Source organism: Gracilinanus agilis, chromosome 4, assembly GCF_016433145.1.
Source record: "Gracilinanus agilis isolate LMUSP501 chromosome 4, AgileGrace, whole genome shotgun sequence".
NCBI lineage: Eukaryota > Metazoa > Chordata > Mammalia > Didelphimorphia > Didelphidae > Gracilinanus > Gracilinanus agilis.
The window spans coordinates 141,862,154-141,884,080 of NC_058133.1; the positions used below are offsets into that span (position 1 = coordinate 141,862,154).

The following is a 21,927-nucleotide window of genomic DNA, read 5'->3' on the forward strand; positions in this document are numbered from 1 at the left end:
AAATCGTACTGAAAAGACAAAATATTCTGCATCAGATCATGGAAGATATTAAAAGAATTTTCAAGTTTTGTTGTTATATAAAAAGGAAACCTTAAAAATTTGAGAATTTTTACATGTATCACATAGTCATTAAAGTATGAATTTTTCTTTGATAGATTTATAGCCCCCACCTTTTTTTAGCTAATATGTAGTTCCTAAAACCTGGTAATTATTTTGATATTTGCCTGGCAGATCTGTGCTGAGATGTCTTTGGGAAGCATTCTCCTTTGGTAAATGAGGACAAATCTTGGGGCAATGTGATTGTTTTTGTTTTGTTGGTATGGGACAGTCTGCGGGCCAGATGCAGCCCCCTGAAATGTTCTATCCAGCTGCACGACATTATTCCTAATCTGATGAATACAATGAGTAGGACATAATACAATGAAACTTCGAAAGAGTTGCCATAGAAACAGACTGAGAGATGAGCATTTCCTTTCCTTTGGCCCCCTCTTTAAAAAGTTTGCCCATCACTAGTGTGGGAGATAGTATAATGACTAGTGTATCTATTATTACACATCAGTTTTACTTGTGAGAATCGAATCCCAGTTTGTTTTATAAAATGGCATATAAGACATATGTTGAGGTTTTAAAAAATAATAGCAACTTATTTACTGAAAAGTGATGAGGATGAGAAGTTTAGTTATCATACCCATCAGTGATTTGGATACTAGCATTGTACCTACCACTTTCTGTCCATATGATAGCACAGCACCAAGTCCAACTCTGTTTACCCTCTCTTCCTGAGATGGAGTTAGTCTGTTAATTCCACCTGCTCTTATGTTTCTTCAGAGACATATCTGTATTACTACAATATTCTGTTGAATTTCATGGATTAACCATGGTAATAAGAGGGTAGGATGGGAGACATGTAGCTTTTGAGGCCCCACTAATGTGCTTTTCATTTAAACTCGTCAGCAAAGATGATACCATTAGCTTTTAATTTTGGAATATTTATTAACAGAAGGAAAGAAATGATAATAATGTTAATGTAACCTAATTGTCTACTTATAATACACAGTGTCCATGGGGAAGAGTTGTCACAACTTCATAGAAATCTAGCACTGAAATACATGAGAGAGCCATAAGCAACTCATAGTTATGGACTAAAGGCCTTGATATCCTTGGCCTCGTTAGGGATCAAGTTTTCATCATGCATCACCTTCTCTATGGAACAGCCTCACTTCTGAATGTTTCTATCCCACTGAATAAACATGCATCTCTACTACTCTTAATTGTTGATGCAATGTGGTTTTTTTTAAACAAATAACCTTAAATTTGCAATCTGCAGAGCTTCATAAGCTTACTCCTTGGAGCATTGAAAGCAAAGCTCAGCTTGCTGATTCAAGTTTGCTTTCTGAGCTGTGAGGATTTTTCATTCTTAAGCCACAAAGAGTATTAAAGGGCAACACAGACAAGTCTGTAAGGAATGTTCCTCTCTCAGTACGTGGATCACACTAGAAAACAAAAAGAGCCTTTCCTCAGTTAGTTCTTCAAAGAGATAAAAGAATTGATCAGAGAATCTGCTTTCTTCGATCAGCTCCCAGTATCAGCACTTTCCTTCAGTCAGATCAGTTCTACCCATCAACTCTTTAGCCTACCTACCCATAGTCAGGTGCTCTCAGCTGGGCTTAAATCAAAGCAACTTCTCTTATTTTCTTCTCTGTTCCATTTGTCTGCTTCTGGCAGCTTCTCTTCTCTGTTGGCTTCTGGCTTCGTCTTTTTCTGGCTTACCTATGTGCTGTCATTCTGTGACTTTGGTCAAATCAAGTACTATGCATAGTAGTTCATCTCTATCATAGTACAAGAAATCCCAAATCATAATTTTTATCAGGTTGGCAGCAATAATTAATATACAATTGTCCCATCCCAGAAATAAACTTCAAAGCCTTAAAATGAGGCACATGTAAATTATCTTATGAAAAATATTAGATTGCTGCCATTTTTACCAATAGTACATTTGACTCTAAGGCCATGTTTATACTAAGGTCCTTTTAGAAGTATTTATCTAGAATTTTTTGACACACTGTTTTTCTATTAAGAATTCTATTTCTTTTCAAGCAGATTTTCTTTGTGTTTCTCAATTGAACATCCTTTTTTGGGCCCTCATTGGTAAATAATATGTCCACCACAGAAATAAGCCATATATGATGTCATGTTTTTTAAATAAGACAGTATTTATAATATTAGGAAAACGACTACTAACAGATTTGGATTAGTCCTTCAGCATGTTAGATGGATCCTTATGGTAAACTTTTAGAAGGACATAGACAAGAATCTCACATGTTTGGTGTATATGGATGGGTTGTATAGATCCATTTGAATATTTGAGAAAGGATCATAGGGTCATAAATTTAGAGATGGAAAGAACTTCCAAAATCATTGAATCCAACAATCCAATTTTACAACTGAAATATAAATGTAGAAACTTACATGGGGAGAAACATAGCAAGTGGCAAAGCTAAAATTCAAATTCAGATCTAGTTTATTGCCAATGTATTAGGCTTATTTTTTAAATTAATACTTTGCGGAAGTGCTTTTCATATTTCATGGGGGAAAAAGCTATCTGTCCCTACAATATCTCACTTCCATCCTGTTAATCTCACTTTAATTCAGGTATTCATCATCTTTTACCTAGACCAGTGATGGGCAAACTATGGCCCGTGGGCTAGATGCGGCATGAAATGTTCTATCTGCCCCATGACATTATTCCTAATCTAATGAATACAGTGAGTAGAATACAATACATTGAAACTTTGAAAGAGTTGCCTTAGAAACAGATTGACAGATGAGCATTTCCTTTCCTTTGGCCACTCTTTAAAAAGTTTGCCTATCACTGCTCTAGACTATTGAAATTGTCATAATTGTTTTTCCTGCCTCTGGTCTTTCCCCTGTTCAGTAAGTTCTAGTAACCTTTTATTACCTCTCAGATCAAGTACAAATTCCTTCATCTGACATTTAAGTGAGTGCTTCACAATTTGACTTGAACCTACATTTCCAGCCTCATTATTACCCCTACTCTCAGTTATCTATTACATTCCAGCCAAGTTGTCATATCTGCTGTTCCTCATCCATGGTATTCTTTTTTCTACCATTGTGTCTTTGCATAGACTCTATCTATCCCTAGAATCCACACCTTGCTAAAAGCTCAGCTTTGGTATATAAAAAGCCTTTCATGATCTCTCTTCATACCACCAAAATGTTTGTGTTTTTTGTAATTTTTTCTGTTCAATGCAATTTTTTCTATTTAAAAGAATATAAGTTTTCTGAAGGAAGGGCCTTTTTCAGTTTGTGTTCAAATGCCTTCAACATAGCACAGTGCGTAACATATAGTACATGCTTAAAATGTTTATCAAATGAGAGAACGAATCTAATGAATTAGGAATATTGGTATTTCCATTTCCAATATAGGTATTATTCAAAATACTTCTTGCAGTTATTGAATTTTTGTGTATATTTTTTTCTCTGTAGGTTCATTATTAATTCACATGGGAAAATGTTAATCTTTTAACATGATTTTACTCCTCTTAAGATCTTCTCCTAATCTTCTTCACATTTCTCATTAGTTGGCCTACATTTTGTCCTGAAAGAACTAAAATCATATGGCTCTAACTTTATATAAGATAGAGGTACTGGCAGTCAAAAGTCAAGTTATCTCTACCAATTTATGAAGGTGTGATTTGAGTGATTTGAAGTTAAAATCCATCATTTCCTATTGATAGTGTTAGGCATATTTTGGGAATCTGGCCAGAATTTTCTTGTTTCGGGTCAAAAAAATTCTAAGAACAAAAAATCAACTACAGTTTTCTCCAGTCACCCATGACTTTAAAAAAAAAGTGAGTATGTGTCCAAATTGACTATAGCTTGCAATATGAAATATCATTAACTCACATTTTTTGAAATTCATCTTAAGTGAATACTAGATTAAATTATTGCCCAGAAATTTCTAGCATAGTGATATACACTGAACAGAATAAAAAGTAATGTAAGAAGATATTTTAATTCAGGGATTTCAGAAATGCAGTTTTGTTTCATTAGCATCTGATGATGTCTTCTAATAGACATGGTCTAGAAGCAGTCTTCTATGATTATTTTTCTTTATTCAACCTCAAAAAATTATAATTATTATAACCTATTGCTTAAGACATTTAGATAAAAAACTCAATTATAAAGATTTGTGTTGGCTATGAAATGCATAGTAATGGGATAAATTTGAAACAGATCATAGTAATTTTGATCTCATTCCTTATATTAATATAGCTCAGTATTGTACATATTTATTAAATGGTTCCTATGAGATGTAAAAAAATTATTTTAATGGAAATTTTATTGGGACTCATAATTTCATTGGAAATGGTGAGGAACTGGTATAACCTACTTTCATTCATAAATCAAGGCCATACATATGTGGGCTCTAATTTAAAAATGAGTATATTTTCTGTCCAAAAGATAAAATTTACTATCGTTTCCATGGGTCTACTGATTGTATTTTCTTGAACTCAGATAGTAATCAAGAGTATATTTTATATTAAAGTCTGTGGTAATTTTAGTTATTCTTTTTTTAACAATGTACTCCTTCATTCAACTTACTATGCTGATTTCTCAATGTGCCCATTTTGACTGACATTTTTACCCTAGTTTTAAAATTGCCATAGTCATTGGACTAGCACTAGGTAGCCATTTTTTTCTTTCTGATTTTTTTTTTAAAGAACCAGATCTGTGATTTCCAGCAAAGCAACTCCCTCACATAGGTCAGCAACTATTGTACAATTCATAGTGCCTGGTACAGTATTTTGCTATTAACTAATGCAAATATTAAAACCTGTAATTTTTCAGATTTGTTGGCAAATATCATTGGCATTCACATTGTGGCAGTTTGACCGCTCTCCTAAATATTTGCTCAAAAAACAGTATGAAAGTCTTTAGCCTTGTTTGATATGTATTTATAGAATTAAAAAGGGAAGGGGTATCAAAATGCTTATTATTTTATATTGATAATTTTAGTTATTAGAGTTTCATATTTTATCTAATATACTCTAATATAGAGACACCTATTTGTTCTACTGCACACAAAGCAAAGTGGTTGAGTTATCATAAACAAAATTCAGTTTTATGATGATCAAAGTAAAACCCTTCTGAATAGATTCTTGAATATTTTAAAAAATTAATTCTCATCCCTATTTTCAACTATTAGCCTATATTTCTATAAATTTAGAATTATAATTTTTTATAAAACAAAACTCTTAATGTAATAAAAAGGCATCTTCCTTTTCTAGAGACTAATGAAGATTATTTATCCAGTCATTTACTGCATCAGAGATTGTTTATGTTTTGCTGCCAATAATTATATAGGGGACAGTGTAGAAGCATATGTTCAGTGCATGTTCAAGATGCAACATATGACCAATGAAGAACTTGAGAAAACTGGTGCAAAAGATGTTTTTAGGGTTATGTGTGTCAGGAAAAGAATAAGAATTAGTCATATGATGAGGGTAATGGATGACAGACTGACAGTGAAAATTTTCCACTGGCATCCTTAATGCATAAAACAAAGTGTAGAAGGCCTTCAGCATATTGGATGGACTCCCTGTTTCAGAATTATTGGAGAATATGCTCTTTTGTGCATATTTCTTTTGAAATTTGCATTTTTGGAGAGGAGGGGCATAAAGTAATATATATTTGATAAGTACCTACTATCTCAAACTAAACTAGTACTATATCAAACTAAAATTTATTTATATTTTGTATTCCATTGACTCATTGATTACAGAGGATCTTGGGAGAGAAATTGGACTATGTTCTAGCCACTGTGGCAGGCATTGGGATACAAAGAAAGGCAAAAGGCAATACCTGTTCTCAAAGACCTCATAGACCAGAATATTATTTTGCTAATAAACAAGGATAGTTGTTTTTTAATATCTAGAAAAGGAAATAAATTTATCTAAGTAGATAATTACAGCTTCTTATCCTTTAAAATAGGTAAATTATCTTTAATATTTATTCTCAATTTCTCCCAAGTCTTGTTCTTAGGGAAAGGATGTTTACTGTGCCTTATATAGCTAAGCATATATCAGTGATACTCTTCAATATCATACTTTTAGATGAAGTTAATGTTTTTTTAAAACAGTTGGTTTAATTGCTTGAGAGAAAATGAAAATAAAAGCACATAACTGAAAACAACAACATAAAAATGTTTATGATGTCTTTTTTACCTTCCTAAGCTTTTTTATTGAAGGCTCAGGGTCATTAGGATTAAGATAGTAGTTTATTATCTATTAAAATCTCTCTCTGCCTTAAATTTCCTTGTTGGTGGACATATAGAAGATGTCAAGACAGGGTAGTACCACTAGGAATCTTCACAGTGATCTATCATTATTTCCCTTACCTTTTGTCCTCTACCAATAGGAATTTTAAAATTAATTGAACAAGCTGATTAGGAAGTCTTCAAGGTTCCAAATGACTTATAGTAAAAAGGGGTGCACAATAAGTTCCTGAACATGAATTTTATATTCAAATTATAATTAAACTACCACAGATCAGATGGGAAAATAGCAGGGTAATTCTACGACTTTGCATTTGGCATCCAAAAGGGTATACTTTGGCATATTCGAAGACATGGTTAGAGAAGAATGAACTTTCAATACTTGTTAAATCTACTTTTAAAGATGTAACTAAAATGATTTTCAATTTCCCTTTTTTGGTAATTTAATAAAAATTTGTGAACAAAAATACTCAAAACAGTTTGTTTTATTAATAAACAATATTTTCCTTTGTTCATATTTTTCCATTTGTATAAGGAAGTAATCTTGTCTCTTGCATTATTATATAAATAAATGTATTTATAAGCTATAAAAGCCTGATATAGCTACTTTGCTAAGTATGTTTTATAATTCTTTCAATTTAAAATCAATTATTAAAAATTTTCACACTTTAAAGTGTTGGACTTATTTACAATATAGTAAATTGCATTTAATTTTTATGTACAAATGTTACCCCCTTCCTGCTCCCCAACCACTCAGTATTAAAAAGAAAAAAAAATCTATGACAAAAACCACAAAATAAATAAAGGTACTCTGATTGCGTTTGAGATATTTGGGAGATTTTATTTTTTGTTACCTTTTTGAGCATTGCATGGTTTGAGAAAGTCAGTAAGATTCAAGATATATAATCCATAGTTTGAAACTGCTGTTTCTACCAAACATTTCTTTGAAGCTCAGCAGCTCAGATCACATATACGACTCTTGAAATTTCCTCATAGCTTACTCAAAGGCATAGCTCAATTCCCAATGCTGTTTTAATTCCTAAGCTAATTGTTAAAATGTAATGCTTTGTGCTATCTAGAATGATAGACTCATTGCTTTATAGATGTAAAATACCTTAGAGGTTAGTCCAGTCCCTTTGTTTTATAGATGAAAAAATTGTGGCCAAGATAAGTCAAATGCTCAATCAAAGGATTAGAACTCTAATCCTTCAGCTCTACATGCGGCATTTCCCCCATTATTCTATCCTCACTGAAGCTGTGGTTTATAAAATAAAGTTTAAAATTAGACGAGTTTACTGTTGCGTTTTGCTTGGCAAGAATATGTATGGATAATAAAAGCAATTTTTCTAGAATTAGTTGAAGGATTATTGCTATGGTCTATTTAAAGAGTATAGGAACACTTTAATTAGTCATAAAAATAGTAACTTTAATTTTCACTATGTTGTATGAGTAATAATATTGAAACTATGCAGGAATACTCATGTTTATTCATTTTACCTTAGGTGGAATTAGAGCTATTCCACTTCACCTTGGGTCCTTCTGTGGGCCCATGGGGTGTGTTAATCAGCATTATTGCACAGGCTGTGGTGCCTTATTGCTTAATTAATTAGTTGTCTTTAGTATACTCAAGATCCTAGCTCAATCAATATTATAATAATGAATCTAATCACTGAAATTAATGAGACTTGTGTTAAACATATTGTACAATTCTCTGGGTAGTGACTATTAAGCTATTATAAAAAAGTGATTGAAGATTATAGATAAAATAAAGAGTGATTGAAAATTATAGATAAAATATTTGCAAAAAGAAAATCAACTTAGAACTTTCAATAATTCTGGAATTTAGGGAAATGCAAATATATATTTGTTGTAAAATATACTGCACTGTGTTTTGCACTTAAGAAAATCAAGACTACTCTTCTACGTGTAGCAGTTTATTGTCACAGTAAACATTCTGATTTATGGTTGAATAAATATATTTGCAAAAACAGTAGCTTGCTTACCATTTATTTGCACCTGTGGTTTATTAAGCTCATTTCAGAACAAACAATACCTGAGGAATAAAAAAGAAGGGAATAATCATTTATTAATAAGTACCTATTATTTGATAGGCACTGTGCTACATGTGTTTTACAAATATCTCATTTGATCCTTACAAACAACACTGTGATGTAGGTACTGGTATTATTCCCATTTTATAGTTGGGGATATTAAGGGAAACAAGCAAGACCTAGTAAAAAATCCTGCTTAAAGAAACCTAAAAATTATAAAGAGAAAATCCATCCTAGCTAAACTCATTGTTTTTTCTTTTGACCTAACTATTTTTTGGGTGTCATATCAATGATAGTTCTATTACATATATTTAAAAATCAGAACTTCTGCCTTTGTTTTCATTACACACAAATATTTGTGAATTCTTTTTAATGTGTCATAGGTATCTGGTATAGAATTTAATTTATACCTGTGCTTAAAATAGTATTTGGATCTGTAGTTCATTTTTATTTGAACTTACATTGGTTAGGATGGGTTGGTCTATGTATGTGGTCTGGACTTCTGACTTTATAAGTATGGGAAGAATCATTTATGGAACTTTCTCTACCAATGTATACTATAACTTGTATGGCAGTTCTTTGTAATCTATATAGTTTTAGAGCGTTGCTCAGGGCTTGAAAAATTAGACAAATGGTCTAGGGCTATAGCTTTCTAGCCCCTTGTAAGGGCTTCCTCTATCTACATAATATTTATTGAATATTCCTATGTTATTTTCAGTCTTGCTTGATTACATTCAAACTATTCAATTTAAGTGGATTTTTGAAATTATTTTGCACTATTTTAGTTGTTACATTTGTATTGTATTCTATGGGAAAGATCTTCTCTTTGTAATTAACTAATAGTGTGGACTCCTGATAGTCATTTGACATCAGCCAGATGTGGTAGAGCATACCTATAATCCTTGCAACGCTGGGAATTTTAGGCTAGTGGATAGCTTGAATTTGAGATTTCTGAGTTGCAACAGGCCTGATCTGTACTAAATTGTGACACTAATATGTTGAACCTCCAAGTCTAGAGGGTCATCAGTTGGCCTAAGTAAGGAGTGGATCAGTCTAGGTTGGAAAAATGGAGCATGTTAAAGCTTCCATACAGGTCAGTGTTGGGATCCAAACTTTGAGTGGCCTTTACACTTACAGCATGAGTGGGAAAGAAAAATCCCTCCCCTCCAAAAAAAGAATATTTGATCTCACTATATCTAAATTTCCTTATCTTTACAGTGATGGTCCTCTCTGCTCTAGAGGCTTATCCTATTTCAGCTTATTTTATAATTAACTTTGACTTAGTGCCTTTAGGCTTTTGAAAAATTTTGAGAATATAACTTAAAATAATTGAACTCAAAAATTGACCAGTTTAGCATAAACATTTAAATAGGATATACTTTAAAAAAGCTATCAACAAATATAGTCATCTTGGTACAAATGGACGACTTTTTCACCATTCATTAATTCCTAATTTAAACCTGTTTTCTCCCTTCTCTTAAATAGAATGTTTTGGATTTTTTCTAGTTAATATTAAAACTCTTAATTGTGAGTAAAAATTGTGGTGGGGCTCAGTGAGGGTTCTAGGGTTCTTCAGTAGCTCAGCATCAAAAGTTATTGCAGATGACTTTTCTTCTTAGTCTCTAACTTCTTCACCCTTCCTGTTTTGTGAGACTTCCTTTAAAAAAAACAAACAAAACAAAACATTCCCTTCTGTTTTAGAATCAATACTGTGTATTGGTTACAAGGCAAACGAGTGGTAAGGGCTGGGCAATGGGGGTTAAGGGACTTGCTCAGGGTTGCACAGCTGGGAAACGTTTGAGGCCAGATTTGAACCCAGGACCTCCCATCTCTGGGCCTGACTCTCAATCCACTGAGCTACCCAGCTGCCCCTTGGAGACTTCTTAAAGGAAGGTTATAACTCTCATTCAAGTTCTTTTATTTAGATTTTTCCTACCTTTCACAGATAGAAGTGGCAAAAAACACTCAGGGTATGTTCTTTTCTTCAATCAGAAAATTTTTCTACATTTGGAAATTACTAATTGCTTTTTTTTTCCAGTGGAATTGATTTAAACTTCTTCCCAGGTTTCCTGATTATCTTATAAAATTCCAATTAATTATCTCTGTGGCAACTATTGTACACAGGATCAGTTATATGTTTTCTTGAGTTTGAAAAAAGGACCACATATATTTTCCAGATAAAAATGCATGCTTACTAACATTTTTAGAATGCATTTATATAGCACTTAAATCTAGAAATATTTATTGAATTTTGTATTCATGATAATAATTTTGACATTGTTTAAGGAACTTTATAATGATTATTTTAATTGTAGATTCATGCATAATGTTTTGTATGCTGTAGTCAATTATAGAATTTTTGTTGAATTGATCCTAACAACACTGAAGTATATAGGACAAATAATAGCATCTCCATTTTATAGGTGAGAATGCTGACTCTGAGATGAAGTGACCTGTACAAAGACAAAAAGAGTAAATGGAAGTCTTTCCTTCTCTTGTTTTTCCTTGACACTGCCCATAGAGAGGGCAGCTAATCTCTTTATTGGCAATATGCCTGCCCTCAGACACCTCTTGAACCTAAATCAATTAAGAAGAGAACAGAATGATGTCTCTAGATGAAGTGAAATTGGCATCAACCAAGAGGCCTTTACCACAAGCACCCAAAGATGATTTGGGGGCTCAGATCTTGATGCCTAGTATTGGTTATAGAAGCAGTAAGAAGACAAGATACTTTTAACTAGTGGATTCAAGAAATTTGGTATATCACGTCAGAGGAGAGGTCTAGCAGTGCTCTTGTTGTTCAGTCATTTCAGGTGTGTCTGACTCTTAGTGATCCCATTTGGAGTTTTCTTGTCAGAGATACTAGAGTGGTTTGGCATTTCCTTCTTCAGCTTAATCTTATTATCCTAAGATTGCTCACAGTATTTCCTCAAAAAATCCTAAAGTTGTTGTTGAAAGATCCACTCAACTCAGCTAGCCATCAGGATTACCCATCCCCATACTTGACTGAGGTAAAAAATAAGTAAAAGGCACATTTTTATTTGTGCTAAATAAAATCTTGATCATCAGAGACAGAGAGCAAATGGGAGAAGTAACTTAGTACCTCTGATAACAGGCCCAGGGCTTTGGAATATATTAAAAGTATAAGAAGTGATTTTCTCTTTTCAAAGAACTTCTGGGAAAAATAATGAGTAAAAAGACCTATAAAAACAAGACTTCAACTAACCCAAGCACTGTCTAGGAAATGTTGAATGAGTGGTATAAGAAAAGAATATGAGTTCAGAGGAAGAAAACATGGCATGGTTGTTTAATGGAAGTTTTGTAGAAGGAGGTGGTGCTGGAACTGAGAATGGAAGGGGTCAAAAGACAGAAAGTAGGGTGGATGGACATTTGATGTGGGAAGGAAGCAAAAAAAAATGGAGTAGGGAATATATAAGACATTTTATAGATAGGAAGTAGACTAGTCTAATTGGAATTGGGAGTTTTTATAGAGAAATAAAGGTGAGGGCAGGGTTCATTTCTTTTTCCTTAGCTCCTATCATATTACTTTTTACAAAGTCTGCATTTAATAAATGGTTGTTGAATTAATGAACAAATTAATGGAAGCCTGAAATCAGGCAAGATTGTCTAGTGCCATAAATACAAAGCTAAACAATTTGGATTATGTTTTAAAACAGATTAAGTCGTTTTATTCCAGTCATTTCCTTTCAGGATTATTTTCATCATAGTAGCTGTCTCTTAAGAGCCTTGCCCAAAGCCCCCCCTCACCAAAAAAAAAGAAAAATATCTTTCAATACATAAAGGAATTAATCTATTAGAGTGAAATGAGGTAGTTATTTTGAGAAGTGATTCTGGCCTAGTGTCCCCTAAAATTATAATATGATGCTAACTTTGCCAGCTTATAAATTCTGTCAGTACAAAATGTGGAAATAGAAACTATTTATTTATTGTGTTTATATAAAATCAAACAATCCAATGAAAAGAGAAGAAAAAAGTTTCAAAGCTCCCTGAAGGCAAGGGAAGCTAGGTGATCCATGGATAGAGAGTCAGGCTTGGAGTTAGGAAGACCTAAGTTCAAATCTGGACTCAGATACTTCCTTGCTATGTGACTATGGGCAAGTCACTTAACCCCTATCACCTAGTCCTTACTGCTCCTCTGCTTGAAATTGATACTTAGAATCCATTCTAAGATAGAAAGTAAAGTTTTAAAACAAACAAATAAACAAAAAAACAACCTCTCTGAAGACAAGGGCTGCTTTATTTGGCTTTATATCACCTTCAGTGACTCACGCATAAAAAAGCAATCAATAATTCCTTGCTTAATTTAATTAAATCAAATTGAATCAGATCATCATAACGTTTTGTTTCTGACATCAAATCTCTAAATAATTGAGAACATCTGGGTGATTGGCTGCATTTTTTTTCATTTTTAGTGCAGTTATTTAATGTCAGGTGTATAGATAGACAGAAGCAAGTGAATGAACTCTGATGCCTATCAGTGAACATGTTGCTTATCTATAAAACAAATGATTCAAGAATCTGGCACAGACACTATGTAGAAAAATTTTAATCATATTTCACTGAGAAAACTTTAATGTTTTTAGTTAATATGTATTGGATATGACATCATTTCAAAATGCTTTCTTTGTATGATTTTATAATGACTTAAAAACATTGACCAATTATTTGTTAAGGAATAGATAACTTAAGTAATATATTTTGAAAATGGGGAGGATAGACATTGAATATCATCAGGAATGCCAAAGAATTTGCTCTGCTTCGCCATTTTCTATATCATTTAAATGAAGTTAAAAAGTCAAGACTTACAGAGGTTTGTCATTTCTAAATATAACAAAGTGATCAGGTCACTGAGGGACTTTCTACTATTATCTATCTATTATGAACTTTTTTATTGTTACAGTTCATTTGTTAAGCAGTGTCCAGATAAATGCCAGTCCTATTTTTGCTCTTTATTATAAAAATAAATTAAGTAATTAGCTGAAAATCATACAACTATACTCATATTCAGTTATCTTAATAATATGGCTCAGTATTTCATCCTAAGAGGAGATGGTGAGGGACAAAATAGGAAGAGATACAAGATGATGATGCATAGTTTTTTTCTCTGATAACTGAAGGTTAAATGGGTAGCAAACAGAATGCCTTAAACAAGATTGGTATATTGATTAAAACGCTGATTTAACAGCTCGCAGTCTCCCCTTGGAAACCTGGAAAAGATAAGCCAGCTGCTGTCTAAGAGTGCTGAGTGTCCACTGAGAGTATACTATCTATCATCACAATATGGTGATGAGAGGTGTTTTATGTTTGTGTTAATTTCCCCCACTAAATCAGTAATTATTACAATCCTGTCCCTGCTGTTTACCCTGCAGCTGTTTTTCCATTTGTCGAGAGAGCGGGTGTTCTCTGAGGACCGCACACGCTTCTATGGTGCAGAAATTGTCTCTGCTTTGGACTATCTACATTCTGGAAAGATTGTGTACCGTGATCTCAAGGTAAAAAAAAAAAAAGTAATCAAATTTTGTTTTTTCAGAGACTATGGGGAAAAGCAAAAAGTAATTACAAAGTTACACAGTTTTGGAAAAAAAAAAAGCAGATTTAGTTTTGAGAAAAAAACTGTGCCTTATAGAATGTGCTTCATAGTATAGTCTTTATTAGTCCGAAGGCAACTTCTATATTTTCTGAGTATTTGTTGTGCAAGTAAATGTTTCTTAAACTATATGATCTACAGAAAATAGTTTAATTTTTTCTGTAAATGTTTATAATTTTAAAAAAATTAGTCATTTGCCTAAAAATTAAGGTAACTCATAGTTCAGTAAACCCCTTAAAGATAGTTAATTCTGTTTTAGATTTTTATATAATAATAACACGAAGAAACATTTATAGTAAATCAAGGTGTTTAACTTGGATATAATCTTAATTTCATTTTGGCTATAGTTCTTGACGGTCTAAGAAGTTTAAGACTTTGAACATTAGATTTTTATTAACGTTTTGAGATTTTAAAAATCATCTGGTTATTAATAATATTATATGCTATTGCTATTGAGTTGTTTCTTCATAAGCATTTGAAGACCTTTGTTAAAGGACTTTAGCATGTTGTTAAAAGTCTTCTCCCAGCACTCTTGAACTAGGCTTACTTATTTAAAAGCATATATCGTATTATATACTGTTAATAAACTAACGTGTAAAAATCAAGGCATGTAAGAACTGGTATATGAGTTTGTGATAATTTATGCTAAATATGACGTGTCAAAGAATTCCTTTCGATTAAAAAGTTCCACATTACTTTTATTACATTGTGATTTATTTGCTTCATAAAAGTATTAGTTGCAAATGACTTTTCAGGAATGCCTATATTATATGATATAGAATGTCTCCATAACTGTATATAAAGCAGTTATAAGCTCCCATTATTTCATTCATTATTCAATGCCAGTATTTCTCAACCAACCTCTCCCAGCATTTTGTTTATTTTGGGCTATATTCATATCATACAATTTCTGGATGACAACATTTGGAGGAGATAGCTAACAAGTAAGAAGGTAGGTTTTTAGTACAAACAACCATAGTTAGCTGTAAAAGTAAGGAGAAACATATACAGTGATGTTCCAAATCAATAGCTATAGAATATTATGTTTAGGAAAGAATTGCATTCCTGTTAATTAAGGAATGACTAGCTACAATGAAGTGCTATAGAAAAAAAAGGTGAAAGAGTTCATGTAGAATACTCTATGACAGTGGTTCCCAAACTTTTTTGGCCTACCACCCTCTTTACAGAAAAAATATTACTTAGCACCCCCTGGAAATTATGAAATTGTTTATTGAACTCAGAATACAATGTAATACAAAAAAAAGTGTGGTCATCTCTACTTCCCTGGATCGCTGTAGCACCAACCAGGGGATGGTGGTGCCCACTTTGGGAATCACGGCTCTATGAAATATTTTAATTGATTTTTTCAAAGCTTTTGATGAAGCATTTCATGATTGTCTTAGTGAGAAAAAAGGAGGGATATGGACCAGACAATAATACAGTTAGATGGATTTAGCATTAACCTAATTATCAGACTCATTGTGTATTCATTAATGGTTTAAAGTCAATATAACAGAAAGTCTGCAGTGGAATATCTATGCTTGACATTGAGGTGTATGAAATTTGTATTAATGACATAGATAAGGGCAGAGATCATATGATGGTCAAATTTGCACAATATTAACCTAAGAGAAGTAGCTAACACATTGGATGACTGAATCAAGATGCAAAAAGAGCCTTAATAAGCTAAACCTTTGGGCTAATTCTAATAAGATGAAATTCAATAGGGATAAATGTCAGTTATACTTGGGTACAAAAAATAAACCTCAGAAGTACAAGATAAGGTGGGGGAGTTAGGTAGCAATTTGACTAAAAAGAGCTGGGATTTCAGTGAACTGCAAGCTCAATATAAATTAGCACTATTATATAGCAACCAAAAAAAAAAAACCAATGCATTTTTGAAATGCATTAAAAGAAGTATATGAAGTTGCATGCTGGATGCTACAATGCAGAGTAAAGGCCACTGTGATTCTTCCATTTACACAAAATTATCTCAAAGCAAAAGAAAGCAAGAGGAACACACCTCACGATGGTAAGAAGCAAGAGTAGCTCAGGTAGCATTTAGTATCTGTGGGAACCAGCAGAATTCAGACTAGCCCAACACAGTGCAACTCCACCAGAAGTTACAGAATGGGAATAAGCCCAGCCTGAGCCACTTGACATAGGCATAGAAGGCACAAAGGCCAGAGTGGGGGAACTGACCCAGCTAAACCACTCAACATGGCCAGCGAAGTCAGAGGGCAAGAAACGTTTAAACTCTCATGTGCCAGCAGAGTGTCTCAGTCAACAAAATAGCAGAGCGAGGGACTTCCCCAAACTAACACACTCTACATGGGTGGCAAAGTGGAGGAATCTACGCACTACCTCATGGCAGCAAAGTTTAGGGGCCCTGCCCAGCTCAAGTCACTTGGCAGGGGAAGGGAAGCAGGAGAGTGGAAACCAGCTCAACCAATGAAAGAACAAGGGAACTGGGATGCTGGATCTAGCTGGGTACAATATTTACAAACCTCTCCAGAGCAAGTAAGCAGGGCCACCCCTTCAACAGACATACTAAGGGAAACAAATGCAGCCAGGTCTAACCCAAGTACCTGAGAAGAGTGCTCTGCAAGCTTGGAACAGTGTTTCTTTTACCGCAGAAACAGAGAAGAACCTTATCAGATAGATAAGGTAGCAGGAAAAAATAGGAAAATTGGCAAAAGACAAAAAATAAGACCTGATTGTAGAAAGTTACTTTAGTCACAGGGTAGAACAAAATATGAACTCAGGAGAGGACAACAATATCAAAAAGGAAAGTGTGAAAGGATGCTAACCCCCAGAAGAACCCCTGGAAGAACTTGAAGTTAAAAAACCAAATAATAAGAGAACTGTTAGAAAAAAAAAAAAACACCCAACTACTGGGGAAGAAATTTCCTGAAAAATTCAACTCCCTAACAAGTATAATAGGATAAAAGGAAATAGAGACACAAAAATACATAAAAGAAAATAATTCCCTAAGAATAAAATGGACCACATGGAAATGGAGACCAAAAAAAATGCTTCAGAAAACTCTTTAAAAAGGAGGATTGCAGATATGGAAAAGGAAACACAAAAACTCCAAGAAGAAAATAACTCCATAAAAATTAGAAGTTAATGAATCAATAACTCATCAGGAAACAATAAGACAAAATCAAAAGGATGACAAAATAGAAGAAAATCTAAAATATCTCAGTTGAAAAATCTCTAATCTAGAAAATAGGTTCAGGAGAAATAATGTAATATTCATTGGAACATCTGAAAGCCACGATTGAGGAAGGAGCCTGAACACCATATTACAAGAAATCATCAGGTAAACTACCCCGATATCCTGTAAAAAGAGGGGAATAATAGAAATGTAGAGACTCCACTGATCACCTCCTGAAAGAAAACCCCAAATAAAATACCCTAGGACTATTATAGACAAATTCCAGAATTCCCAGCCCAAGGAGAAAGTAAAAGCATCCAGAAGGAAATAATTCAAATGCCATGGAACCATAGTCAGGATTACATAGGATCTAGCAGCTTCTACATTAAAGGATTAGAAGGTCTGGAATATGATGTTCTGAAAGGCAAAAAAATCTAGGACTACAACCAAGACTTACCTACCCAGAAAAAAATTAGCATAATCCTCCAGGGGGGGAAAATTGAAATTTAATGGAATAGAGGACTTCCAGACTTTCCTGGCCAAAAAATCAGAGCTGGGAAAAAGAAAAAAACACTGATGAGCAAATTTGAAAGTCAAGAGAAGCATAAAAAGGTAAAGTGAAAACTTGCAGTTTTCAATAAGGTTAATTGAGTATATTTATACCTAGGAAGATGATACTTGAGATATTTAAGGTATATAAAGTATGCAAGATACTAAATTACCAAATGTATTTAAGAATTTGTTCATTATTAGGGATAATGAAGAGGAGTATACATAGAAAGAAGGAAGGAAGCTGAATAGGATGGGCTATTATCCCCCTAAAAAAGCAAAAATCCAAGGCATAGGAAAGCAGAGTACCTGGGGAGAAGAGAAAAGGAGAGATTGAAGATAGTAAATGGCAAAAACAGTGGAGAAGATAGGGGTGGGGTGAGTTATGTTTGAACTTCTCATCAAAAGTAGCTCAAAGTGGGAATAACTTCCACACTCAGAAAGCTATAGAAACCTACTTTACCCTGTAGTGAATTAGGAGTGTAGGGGAAATATTGGAAGGAGGGACGGGCAAAAAGGAAGGTAAATTGGTGGAGGCCGCTGTTGAAAACAAAACATCTTTGAACAGGGAAAGGCTAAAATGAGTGAGAAGTGTGTAAAGTGAGAAGAATAAATGGGGGGGAGAGGGGAGAGTAATAAGATGGAGAGAAACACAATTAGTGATCATAATTGTGAATGGGAATGGGAACGTACCCATAAAATGGAACATGACAGCTTAGTGGACTAAAAACCAGAATCTCACACATTAAAAGCAGGAAGACACACACAAACAGAGTAAAAATAAGGAACTGGAACAGAATATACTATGCCTCAGATAAAGAAGAAAAAAAGCAGGAGTGGTTATCATGATGTCAGATAAACCTAAAGTAAAAAATAGATCTAATTAAAAGAGGATGGGGGCAGCTGGGTAGCTCAGTGGAGTGAGAGTCAGGCCTAGAGACAGGAGGTCCTAGGTTCAAACCCGGCCTCAGCCACTTCCCAGCTGTGTGACCCTGGGTAAGTCACTTGACCCCCATTGCCCACCCTTACCAGTCTTCCACCTATGAGACAATACACTGAAGTACAAGGGTTTAAAAAAAAAAAGAGATAGGGATGATAAAAGGCACCATAGATAATGAAATAACATTAATACTAAATATGTACCAAGTGGCATAGCATCCAGTGTCCTTTAGAAAAGTTACATGAGTTACAGGAAGAAATAGATAGTAAAACACTCAGCTTTTGTCTCTCAGAAGATGATAAATCCAATAAAAAAATAATTGAGAAAGTAGTTAAGGAGGCAAAATAGAACTTTAGAAAAGTTTGATATGATAGACCTCTGGAGAAAACTGATTTGGAATAAAATGGAACACCTCTTTTTCTAAGGAGGAAATGGCACCTTTGCAAAAATCGACCTTATTGTTGAGCATAAATACCTCTCAACCCAGTGTATAAAAATTAAATGAACATAATATAATAAAAGCCACAATATAATAAAAATTACTTTTAACAAAGGGCAGCAGAAATAAAGACTAAAAATTAATTGGAAACAAAAAAATCTTCTCTTAAAGAATGAATGGGTCAAAGAACATCATAGAAACAATCAGCAATTTCATTAAAGAAAGTCACAAAGAAAAGACAGCTTACCAAATTTAATGAGATCCAACTATATCTGTTCTTAGAAGAAATTATGTCTCTAAGTGATTACATCAATATAATAAAGAGCAGATCAATGCATTGGGTATGCAACCAAAAAAATAGAACAAGAACAAATTAAAAATCCACAATTAAATACGAATTTGGAAATCCTGAAAATCATGGGAGAGATTAATGAAATTGAAAGTAAGAGAGGCATACATTTGAGTAATAAGGAGGTGACATTCCTTCTTTACCCTCCTCTGGTAAGACCTTACTTGAGTATTGTGTTTAGTTTTGTACATCACAGTTTAAAAAATGTTAATATCCAGTGGACAGCCAAAATGGTGGAAGGAAAGAAGGAAGAAAAATAGGATGGAAGAAAGAAAAGAAATAAGTAACAGAGAATTTTTTTAAGTGCACACTATGTGCTGTACATAATAACATCACCTAGTAACCTTAAGTCCATGGCATATGAAAATTGTTGACGGAACTAGCAATTTTTGCCTGAAGAGAAGATTTGGTGGAAAGTGATGCCTATGTCCAAATATTTGAAAGGTTGTTATATAAAATAGGGTTTAGATTTGTTCTTTTTGGCCTTGGGTATCAGAAACAAGTGATGTGTAGAAGTTGCAAAGAGGCAAATTTAGTCTTTGATGTCGGGGAAAATTTCCTAATAATTAGAGCTGTCCAGAGATGGAATGAGCTGCTTTTAGAAATGGTGCATTTCCCCTCCTTGAAGGGGAAATTTATAGGAAAAGATTTGATTTCTACTTATTGTGTATGGGCTAGACCAGATAACCACTGAATTCCTTTTTAACTTCTAAATTCTGTGATTCTGTAATGTGTTAATATAGTTATCATTTGCATAGAGGTAATAATTAAAGACATTGAGATCACTGAGGGGCTGCTGGTTTGTATCAGTGGACAAAGTTTAGACCCTTTAATTTTCCCACAGAAAAATAAAATAAGAAGTCTAAACTTCACCCCGCAAAAATATATTAAAATATGTTAAAATTTTCATGGGAGTACACAAAATATACAACTAAATGTATATAAAACATTACTATTTGAAAAACACATAGAAAATAAAAAATAATTCTTTTAATGTCCTTGGGAAAATTGGTTAGCAGTTTGGCAAGAAATGGATTTAGACCTATACCTTATACCTCACTGAATTCTAGCTAGAGGATAAATTTGAATGTTTAAAAAGTGCTTTAATTTTTTAAAAAACTTTTTTAAATTAAATTTTTTATTGATTAAGAAAATATTTTTTGATATTTGCACTAGGGTGATCGTTTAGAGTCTATATCCCCAATGATATCCCTATTGACCCATGTGATCAAGCAGTTCTTTTTCTTCTGTTTTTGTGCTCCCACAGTTCTTTCTCTGGATGTGGATAGCATTCTTTCTCATTAGTTCCTCAGAATTGTCCTGGATCATTGCATTGCTGCTAGTACAGAAGTCCATTACATTTTATTGTACCATAGTATATCCGTCTCTGTGTACAATGTTCTTCTGGCTCTGCTCCTTTCACTCTGCATCAGTTCCTGGAGGTTGTTCCAATTCACATGGAATTCCTCTAGTTTATTATTCCTTTTTGCACAGTAGTATTCCATCACCAACAGATACCTGTTAGGCATTCTCCAATTGAAGGATATCCCCCAATTGCAGGGCATCCTCTCATTTTCCAATTTTTTGCCACCACAAGGAGTGCGGCTATAAATATAAAAAGTACTTTAAAAGGATGTAAGAATGGAATTTACAAAGAGTGGAGATGACAGGGAAAGAATATGGAAATGACTTTTTTCAAAGGAAGAAACACAAATGGTTAATAATCATTTGAAATGATGTTCAACCTTACTAATAATAAAAGATATAGACTTGACACAGTTGCATACCCTTCACATTAGTAAAAAATAATTAAAATCAGTGAAACTAATTGCCATCAAGGTTTGGGCAAACAGATAACTTATTTACATTCTTATAATATCTTTCTGCAGAGTAATCGGGCAATTGGTAGAAGTTCAACAAATAACTATCCACTTTGACTCAGTGATTCAATATTGGAAATAGCCACCTTGAAAACTTCATAGTGGCATAAATTGTAGTTAGAAAAAAAGATTTAACTTGATGCAATCTAAATGTTTAACAATGTGGGAGTAATTAAATACACCATAGTATATTAATGCAACCAAATACAATAAAGTAGTTAAGACCAAAAATTTGAGAAATGTATAGAAATCTGGAAACACCATTTCAAAAATGAAATATTCTAAGTTTAAATAGTAGGATCAGCAAAACAGAGTCTACATCAGTACAATGATATAAAAGGAAAATGAATGAAAGTGGATAAAGAATCCTGATGTAAATGTTACCATGCAGTGTAAAAGATATTGTGCTAATTTGTTCCCTGGGATTATTTGCATATAGTTATGAAGCAAGTTTAATCGATTGCATACATGTTCATTATCATTTTAAAAAGTTAATAAATAAAAAGGTTGTTTGCTTAAGCCATATTCTACCCATAAGCACTGATTGCACCATGAATAACTGGAAAAGGGTGCTTATATAAATCAGGTAGTTCTCTCTAAAGAATCTTAGGATTTATTTTTATAAGAAATTATTAAACAATAACTTTAAAACA

The 21,927-nt window shown here is 33.3% G+C and overlaps 1 protein-coding gene across 1 annotated transcript in view; it reads left to right on the plus strand.

Annotated features, from left to right (window-relative positions):
- Nucleotides 1-21,927, plus strand: part of AKT3 (AKT serine/threonine kinase 3) — a 180,537-nt gene that overhangs the window by 97,959 nt on the left and 60,651 nt on the right. The window contains exon 7 of the mRNA XM_044676315.1: nucleotides 13,740-13,862. Coding sequence (XP_044532250.1) covers nucleotides 13,740-13,862 — 123 coding nt within the window. The remainder of the gene's footprint in view (nucleotides 1-13,739; nucleotides 13,863-21,927) is intronic.